The 10,191-nt window shown below is 43.7% G+C and overlaps 1 protein-coding gene across 5 annotated transcripts in view; it reads right to left on the minus strand.

The window, feature by feature from the left end:
• Positions 1-10,191, minus strand: part of MAST2 (microtubule associated serine/threonine kinase 2) — a 133,386-nt gene that overhangs the window by 20,778 nt on the left and 102,417 nt on the right. For all 5 annotated transcript variants that reach the window (XM_023761883.1, XM_023761882.1, XM_023761880.1 and 2 more), the window contains 4 exons: positions 9,413-9,491; positions 6,256-6,410; positions 4,111-4,186; positions 1,816-2,025 (listed from right to left, as the gene is read on the minus strand). In XM_023761883.1, the coding sequence (XP_023617651.1) occupies positions 1,816-2,025; positions 4,111-4,186; positions 6,256-6,410; positions 9,413-9,491 (520 nt within the window). The remainder of the gene's footprint in view (positions 1-1,815; positions 2,026-4,110; positions 4,187-6,255; positions 6,411-9,412; positions 9,492-10,191) is intronic.

A 10,191-nucleotide genomic window follows, 5' to 3' on the forward strand; every position in this document is an offset into this window, starting at 1 on the left:
ATAATTCCATGGAACACTCAATGTAGCGGCTGGCACACAGTACATTCAATAAATTATAGCTGTTATTTTTACTGTAAGTACGTGTTGATGGGTCTATAACCCCTGTCACCAGCAAATTCCTTCTAGAACCTGCACAAAACTTTTTCTGCATTCTCAGGGTCCAGCACATTAGGGAACAGATGATGCACTAGCTCCAGTTTTAGGGCTCTTCCTACTGCACAAAAAAACCAACGCCCCAGGGCAATGAGTCTGAGAAAATGCCCGAAGGTTTTGGGCAGGGCTCTGACTGTAGCATGTCAGATCAACCATAGATGTACAAGCAACCTTGGAAGTCACGCTAAGTTGATCCTTTACCTGATGCCTCAAATCCCTGACTCCTATCTACTACTGGAGAACTGTTAGAAAGTTATTCTTGAACATAAACAAATAGCTGCCAATGGTTTTCTAAGGTCATATTTATACAATCTTAAATTTAAGTATTCTTTTGAAATCAGGAAAAAATATTTTTGTAGAAGGAAGTACTTCCTCATCTATTAAATCAGAACCTTTCTCACTATAACTCTTGCTCACTGGGCTAGTACATCTTATTTTTTTTTTAAAAAAATATTTTTATTGATTTTAGAGAGGAAGGGAGAAGGAGAGATAGAAACATCAATGATGAGAGAGAATCATTGATCAGCTGCCTCTTGCACGCCCCCTGCTGGGGATCGAGCCCGCAACCTAGGCATGTGCCCCTGGTCAGAATCGAGCCTGGGACCCTTCAGTCTGCAGGCCGACACTCTATCCACTGAACCAAACCAGCTAGGGCTGGGCTAGTATGTCTTTAGGGGACAGAGAATAATGTGCTACCTCTTATATGTGAGAAATCTTCCAATATTTGACAGCAATAATCATGATCATTTTTAGTCATCCTTTCTCTAGATTCAACTGTTTCCTACATTTAAAAAAATTCCCTGCTCCTAATTTCTAGACTAATACACTGAAGTCCTGTTTGATCTTTATTCCTGGGTTCTTAGCTCAGTTGGTACTACACCAGAGCAAGGTCATGGGGTCTAGACTGGGAAATACTGTACTGACATGAAGAGCCCAGAGGACACAGGCACATCTCTCGCTGAAACTGTACGAATGGTGTAATATGGGGCAACTGTGAACTGGGTGGGAAGGCACCTGCCCACCTTATTGAGAGGCGATAGGAAAGCAAACATAGAGCAGTGGTTAAGAACTCAGTGTCTCCTCTGGTCTTGACCACCTCTGAATTACTTTAGGTCCCCCCCTCCCACCCCCCCGACTTCACACTAGAGAAGATCAGGTCTCTAAACACTTAAGTCTCCACTAAAGAACTTCTCACCAGGCAAGCAGAATGTCAGCAAATAGATACACCAACAGTGTGAGCCTTGGGCCTGCTTTCCCTTGGCTAAGGAGAAAGTCTGAAGGCTCTACTTACACCAGTATTTCTACTAGAAGAGAGCTGCCTATAGCCATCTGGGCTGCTTTTTGTCTTTGAGTTACAAAATCTCCTAGTCAAATACTTATGAAAACTACCAATGTTGGAGTCTTGGGCAGAGTAATGGGAATTAGAAAAAGAAAGGACACTGAGATCTTCTGATACCAAAAGGCTTCCTCAGTAATGCAGGGGACAGAGGAGGAACCTGAGTCCATCAGCACCACACTTGGAGGTGGGCCCTGCACACTAGCAAGGAGGTGGCAAGCAGGCTGAGAAGACTGAGAACCCATTCAGGCCTTAACCTTCGCTTGGGACGCCTAATCCACTACCACATGGACGGTTCACCAGAGTTCCAGCACAAGGACACTCACATCTTGCAGAAGTTTCTCTAAATTCTCTTGAAGTTCGTAGAAGTACTGTGATGTAATGAGGCCACTCCGAGATTTATCCAGGCAGTCTCGGGCCATCTCAATCACTTGGTGATGAATAAAGCTCAAGGCTCCATCTGCTAAGGGCAACACGCTGTCTGGAGTGTTGGAGGAAATGAACTCTGCTAGGCGCTCTTCCATCTGTGCAGTGGCCTGGGAATAAAAATAGGAAAAGTGACACTTCTCTTCTAATTCTAGCTCAGCTGGAGTTAAGCCTGAAGGACCCCGTAATAGTCTATGTGATCCTGGTTTCCTGATGTTGTATTTGGGGCACCTGATGACTGGAGGAACGTCACCTTCAAGTCAAGTCAAAACATTATGATCAAGTTCTTCTCTCACCTGACCTTGTCCATCTCCCCCCACTCCTTGGTGGGCATGCTCTTTTGTTCTAAGGACACTGCATTGCTTACTGTCCTCTTCCTTTATTTTGCTGTTTCATGCCTCTGTCTGCTTATGCTGTTCCCTGTGTGTAGCTTTTTCACCCTGCCTGGCAAACTGCTATTACTCCTTCTAATCTCATTGCAAGCATCATCTCTCCTCTGGGAAGTTTCTTATTCCTTCAGGCAAACTAAGGTTTCCTTTCCTTTGTGCTTCCACAGGACCTCTCAACTATATAAATTTAGTGACTGGACTTTGATGGTTTCTAAACCTTCTTCTGAATTGGGAACTCCTTCAAGTCAGAGAAAGTTTGATTTATCACTTGATCTTAGGACCCAGCTGAGCCAAGCAGATGTTCAGAGAATTTACTGAATGAGTGAGCCTGCTCACAGACAGATTCCCAGCAGAACAGAATGGGATTCTGGCTCAGAAGCCTCTTGGGGACCTTGCACAGTCATGTCAAAATGACAAATACACATCAGTTAACAAGCTTCTAGCTGCCTATCTAGGACTTGGCCTTTGTTCCTTTGCCACCAGATGGCAATTTCTGATTTCCAGTGTGTGTTTAGGGGTGTGTGTGTAAACACATATATAAGTATATATACACATATAATATATATATGTAGTTATGTGTGTGGAGAGAAAGTAAAAAGAAGTGGGGAGGGAGGGGAGGGAGGAGGGGAGAAAAAAATGGGAAGGAATTTTAACACATTTTCTCTAACAAAACAGTTCATCTTACATGACTGACTCGGAGACATGCACATGAAACACAAACATGCAACGCTAGAATGACAACACAACACCGAAATATATGAGGAGGAAACATGAGAAGCATTTCTAACACTACACACTCCCAAACTTCTTTAGAAAGGACCAAGCATAGCAAAACGATTTCCTACCTGTTCATTTTGCCCCTCTTCTTTGCTCTTATTCTCCAAAGCTAGACAACATAGACTATAGGGCACAGAGCAGCAGAGAAGCAATAGCTAACACTTACTGGGTGCTCAATATGTCCTGGGCACAGATGGGAAAGAATGTTCATTAATTTTCATAAACTCCCTATGAGTGCTCCCTGTGTACGTCAAGAGGGAAAGCACAGGGGCTTCACGCCTTTTCCCTAGGCCACCATGTGTGTCCAGGAGATTGTACCCGAGTCTAGAAAAGGACACTTTCTAGAGGAGCGGGGAACCACACACTGCAGACCCTAGATACAGACAAACAGGTAGACCCAGGAAGGTCTAAAAAGAGGATGAAGGAGGCTGAGGACACCCGCTCCCCACCGTCATGGCCCAGGAGCCTACATCAGTGCCCTGGTCTCATTAGAAGAGGTCTCCTCATTAGAAGGCCAGGTCAGAGTGTATAGGCATGTGGTGTTCAAAAAGAAATGCAAATGGGAAGCAACGTTCTAGTTCCACATACAGGGAGGTTTATGGCCAATGCAGAGTTGTGAAGACCATTTCTCAACTATCTCAGGATAATAACCAACTTTCCTCCCTTAACATTTTTCTACTTGAAAATACAAGTGCAAATCTGAGTAAGCAACTCTGAGATCTCCCACATTCCTGCTCCCTCTGGCCAACTTCCCCCTTCCAGCACACCTGTCTGTGCACTCTCTGGTGCCCGGCAATGAGGGGCTGCTATGAAATCTGCATGAACAAAGGTGTTTCCTAAGCTCATAGACCTCTGTGCCTTCCTCTTCCCGAGCAGTCTGGTATCCTACTCCTCCTGGTGCCTTTCTGCTCTTCTTCTCAATACCTCTGGAGACAGCACTCCATCCCTCACCATCATCTTTCCATTGGGGCTGGCTGTAGGCAGCCATCCTCAGAGGCATCACCAGTCTCCTTTAAAATGGATCCTTACCTTGGGGAATCTTTCTTTGTATACATGATTCATCATTATTATTTCACTGTCAAAGGAAACTGGGGACCGTCCAGGACTAAATAAGAAAGAAACAATTGTGTTACTTTAGTGTCATGGAACTTTTGAGAAAAAAGATGGTCATCCCCAGAACCCTGCCCTCCCACTATCCCCAATACCCACACACTCCCACCTTAATGATTGCCGAGTTCTAGAGCCTTCCTTAATCCTGAAGTTGCTAGTACACCTTGTTCAGCTAAAAATGATACCATCTGGAGCTAGACTACCTTCCTGTAAGAAGACTGGCTTTTACAAGACCTCTGCCAGGGCCTGAAAAGCCCTGCAAAGGAGGAGACCAATCCTGAGTCTACTGGTGGCTTTCCTAGGGTGGCCTCCCCCAGAACAGGACTCTCTGGGTCTTCTTCACTTTGGCCAGTGAAATCAGGTATACCCAGCATGTTCTAGGAATCAAATAAAACCACACCACCACCAAAACAACCAGAGGAAGACAGCGTATACCTATATCTTCTTCCAAACAAGCTGCAGCCAATAGGGCTAACAATGGCTCTGACCTGGGGGATGAATGAGGACAATCCAGTCTACAGCAAATTACAGGCCTGGGTCACCTAAATCTTCCCCTTTGGCCCATGTGTGGTTACATCCCCTTAAAGGATTTCAAAGGTAGAGGCACACAATTGAATGGATATTTGGGTAGTGCCCAGTTTGGTGCCCCTGGCATGTGATCCAAGCTGCGCTAGGTTCAACATTGTTCCTTTATGCCTTTTTTCCCTGAAGTGGGCCATGGTCTGCCTGCTGTATTGGTGCACATAACCAAGTATTTTAACCAGTTACTGCCACGATATTTTGAATTTAATTTAAAAAGGTCCGCTGCTTGCATCTATGGACACTTATGGCGTACAAATGGTTAAGAGTAACACAGCAGGTATTTCCCTGAGACGCTATAGTCCTCTCAATCTCAAATGGCCTAAAAGGTACCCTTTATTCTGTGTGGATTGTGGAGAGCACCAAGTTTCTGGTGTTTCTCTGTGTGAGATAAAGAAAGGCACTGGGATCTACACGCCACATTCACTAATTTCTATTTTTGATCTTTTGCACTACAGTCCTAGCCAACCGCACCAATCCCTGAACTTGAACCAGTCTGTGGTCTGGCTCAGCTCACTCACTAATGCTCAAGTGCCACTATTACCTGCTCGGACTCTTCCTGGGAGGCACTGCTCCTCTGGGCCCCACCCTGAACACGTTAGCCAATCTGTTATTTCCCAGAGACCTTGGGAAGCTGAGCTCAGTCATTAAAGTCATGTTTATTTTCACACAATACAATATACAGATGATGTATTATAGAATTGTATACTTAAAACCTACATAATTTCATTAACTGTCACCACAATAAATTTAATAGAAATTTTTGAAAAGCCATGCTCATTTTAATTTACACCTTTTCCTTAACCTGGAATTTTGAGAAGAGCCAATTAATCCAAGGAATTCACAGAGAAGTCAGCTGTTAAGGTTTAGTTTGATGAGCTTAGGTCATCCAGGGAAATGAGATAGAGTCAGACGAACATTTAACTCTGCTTCTGAAGTGGGCTTCTTCCCTGAGTCAGCCACAGTGTCTTCAGCACAGTGTTTTCTCAGCTGGCTTAGCTCATAAACCATGATCTCTGGGATCTACATCCAGGTTACCATCAGAATGGACATCACTCTCCTTTTACTGAATGGACTCTAAAGTATATTTCTACTGCTACTTTTAAAGGGAGTAAAAGGTGGACCACTTGGTAGCATCATCAGGTACCTCATGGGGTGGTGAATTGAGCTGTAGCCAAAGCCAAAAAAGCTTGAGCTTCACTTCACACTGGTCTGTGAATGTGCTAAACCAGGGGTTGACAAACTCTGGTCCAAAGACCAATTCTGGCCCACTGCCTGTTTTTGTAAACAAAGTTTTCATAATGTCCGAGGATAAGTTCATACTACGAAAGCAGATTTAAATAGCTGCCATACAGATTGTCTGGCCTGCAAAGCCTAAATGATTTACTCTCTTGCCCTTCATAGAATAAGGTTGCTGGCTCCTATGCTGGGCAAACTAGCTGAGCTCCACAGATTCTGGGACTCAGTGAGTAGAGCACCCCTCACCTGAGGCTGCGAGAACGGGGCCGCATGGCTGGGGACTGCCTTCCCTCCTCATCTGGTACACTCTCCGTGCTGAAATGCTTCGTCAAAAAATGTAGCTCATCGGCTGTAGGCTGGAAAGGCAACTGGTGCAGCTTTTCCTGCGAGGAGCATGATGACTAGAGGGGAAGATTAAAAAACAGCATTAAAGACATGTCAAGGGCAGTCCAGGAACGAAGAAGAACTGAAAAAGGTCAGGGACTTCCCAGTCAATGTAAACCCAAAGTCAATCCAAAGTAAGCCTTCTTTCATTGCTCCCTTCAGCTCTACTGTTCATGATCCCAATCATCTCAACCCCTTCAGGTCCTCAGTCCTGAGAAAGCTAAGACATTAGGGTGCTTCCCAAGCCTTGCAGATTTGAACCTAGATGATCATGTGACATGCACTGTAACTACCTAGAGGGCCTCTTTAGGTGGCAAAAGCAGATTCTTCTGTCCTGGCCAGTGTGGCTTGTTGATTGCACCAAAAGGCTGCTGGTTGGACATAAATTGATGTTTCTCTCTCTGTCTCTCCCTTCTCTCTCTAAAAATCAATTTTAAAAATATCTTAGGTAGACGGGAAGAGATTAACCAAAGAACTTATTACATATATGCCTCACTAGTGGACACAGACAATAGTGTGGTGAAGGCATGGGGTGGGGCAGGGACTGGGAGGAGAGGGGCTAAGTGGGGAGAAATTGGGGGACATCTGTAATACTGTCAATAATAAAAAATAAAATTAGAAAGGCAGAACGAAACTTTTTTTTTTAAAGCAGATTATTCTGCATGGAACCTTTGCCCTCAATGAAGCTTTTGGCTAGTTGGAATGGCAAGTAAAATAATAAATCATGTCTTTCTGGCTTAGGAAATTTGTATGTCCAGGCTAAAAATGATATCCCCTTAAGTTTTCTTCCCACAACCTTGGGAGAGCCCTTGGAATGGTTCAGCAATGTTATCCAGAGGACAATTGGCTTTGCTGAGGCTGTGAAGGCTGTGCCCAGACTCTAGGGCAGCGATGGCGAACCTTTTGAGCTCGGCGTGTCAGCATTTTGAAAAACCCTAACTTAACTCTGGTGCCGTGTCACATATAGAAATTTTTTGATATTTGTAACCATAGTAAAACAAAGACTTATATTTTTGATATTTATTTTATATATTTAAATGCCACTTAACAAAGAAAAATCAACCAAAAAAATGAGTTTGCGTGTCACCTCTTGACACGCGTGTCATAGGTTCGCCATCACTGCTCTAGGGATACCAGTAGGCAAAAAATATCCATCAGGGGAGAAAATGACTTTTAGGTCTAGGTTACTTTTAGATTTCTAAAAGATTAGACTTGACCTGAAAACAAGTAAGAATTCTAAACACTGGCCCTGGTCAGTGTGGCTGGAGCATTGTCCTGTACACCAAAAGGTGGCAGGTTTGATTCCCATCAGGGCGCATTTGGGAGGCAACCAGCCAATCAATGTTTCTCTCTCCTCTCTCTTCCTCCCTCCCTCCCTTTCTCTAAAAAAAATAAAAATAAAAAAATTCTAAACATTGCCCAATGACTGAGACTGCAAACAAGAGCCCATTGTCAATGACAATAGACCACTGAGAGAGGGAGCTGCTACCCTAAGCATTCTACAGATGGAGCCATTGCACTTTAGTCCCAGGATCAGTGAACTCCCCCTTTAACTGACAAGACTGGCTAAGAGACCAGGCAAGTCTAACACCACTGGCTCAATTTCTGTTCTCCAACTGATAGAGGATCTTGGGTTGAAATATCTAAATCCATTTAGAGTAAAAACCACAGAGAACTCTGCAAACCTCAATACCAAGTGAGAAATCAGATTTTTTGGGGTGCACTGTGAGAACGGGGCCACATGACTAGGGACTGCCTTCCCTCCTCATCTGGTACTCTCTCTGATAAAATGCCTCCTCAAAAAGGGCAGCTTTTGACAGTGAACACTTCTCTCATGGAATGCTGTAATACATGAAGTTGTGAACAGCCAGTTAAAGGTCTCCACGGGGTTCTGTCTTGGCCAGATTTTTATAAATTATTTGGATAGAAATTGCAAAGAGTATCCTCACCCAACTGCAGCTAACATGAAGCAAAATTGGTAAAGTATCCCAATAAAATAAGCTAGAGCAATGTGTTTAGTTTATTAAAATTTAGTGAACAGAATATATACATATTTAATATATATGACTCTTAACTTGGGTCTAAAAAACACCTGTTTGAGTAAAAGATTATGGGGGAAAGGGTATTTAATAAGGAAAGATCTGAAGCTTAACAGCTGCCAAGAGACCAATGAGATCTTTGGATTAATTTAAGAATAATATTGACATCAAGGGAGGAAATGATACTCCTTTTACCTACTTGGGATTCATGAATATAGACAAACTGAGAAGACCTGAAGAATGGTGGAAGACATGGGGAAAGGGTCATCCAGTCTGTGGCCTAAAATAATTACTATTTGGCCCTTTACAAAAAAAAGTCTGCCAACCCTGCCATCCTGGCTTCAATTAAGAGTTGCTTAATGAGAAAGACTCATTTTAGGATCAATTGTGCATAGTAGCAATTAGGACATTTGTTGTGTTTTAGGTTAAAACCGTCTCTAAAAGAAATATAATTAGAAATGTTAGAGAAGGACCCAGCTTTTTGTTGAAACACATCAAATTTAAATATCAAGTAACAATTATCCTTTCCTTCTTTTTTGAAAGGAAAAGGTGAAAAAGGAGGAGGGTCTACCAGGCCTTGGGACCACTAAGGGGTTACCTGCTCTTAGTTGCAGACCTAGAAATAAAGTGGGGAGGACAGGGGAACTGTGCTTAGGAGCCCCACTGCCTAGCCTCATTAGCAAAGCAAAACTCCATCCTCAAGCCCTTCTCTGATTCCACCAGGAATAACTGATGCCCAGAGAGCATGCTGGCTAATTCTTTCCAAATGCATTTTTATTTTTAAATGGATCTGGCTATGGCTATAAAGGGCCAGTGGCCCTCTGCCCCACTCAGCCTCATCCCTGAGCAGCTTCTTTGTGTCTGGCTTTGGAGGAAAAGTTGAGAACTGCTTTGCAACGCTGTAGGGACAGACAGCCATAACCAGTAGGGAAGTATTACCTAAGGGTGAAGGAGGTACGGCCACAAATTTGGCTACTTACTGAGACAGTAGAACTAGGAGTGTTGGTTCCATAGCCTGAAGAAGGTAAAGAGGCCAAAGACCAGCGCCGTCCATCAGTCCTATGTAAGAAAATACTATTAGGCAGTTTCTACAGGACCCTACGCTGAGCCTAGGACTTGACTGTCTTTCCATCAGCATTGTCTTCGGCAGTCGGTCCACTTCCCTTGTCTCAAAACAGCACTGCTTAGTCCAGTATATGCTTTCATGTCTCTCTCTTACGTGGGCCAATTGTGTGTTTTCCACTGCAAAGACGGACATCTCTACTAAAAAGAGTTAATGTCTTTGATTAATCTGATAACAGATGAGAACATCTGTTATGCAATACTGTCATTTTGGAACAAAAATCCTTAAACTCTCAACTTATTCACTTTTAGAGAAGCAATGACAGGACACCAGCTAAAGGCATCATCACAAGGAGAGAAATGCCACTGAAATGCAGTTATTTTCTCTTTTGAAGGCTCCATGTGAAGGCCTCTTTGGTCTTCCCCAGGCCACTGGGTTGACAACCAGAAAGAAGTGGACTACTATCTGGGTCTCAGTATGAATCAGTCAATGGCTAAGTGTCAAAGGCTACCTAGGATCAGCGGGACTCGCAAAACCAGTCTTTGAGAATGTTTGCCAAAGAGTGACAGTAACTTATGAATCAGGAGTGAGGTGGCATAGCCTTGGCTATACATGTGATTTTGGGGGCAGGCTTCCTGCTGCTCTTGGGAGGATGCACCCTTACGCTCTCATCATAGAGAACCAGTTATGTGTTTT

This window comes from Myotis lucifugus, unplaced genomic scaffold (assembly GCF_000147115.1).
Source record: "Myotis lucifugus unplaced genomic scaffold, Myoluc2.0 scaffold_222, whole genome shotgun sequence".
In the NCBI taxonomy this organism is placed as follows: Eukaryota; Metazoa; Chordata; class Mammalia; order Chiroptera; family Vespertilionidae; genus Myotis; species Myotis lucifugus.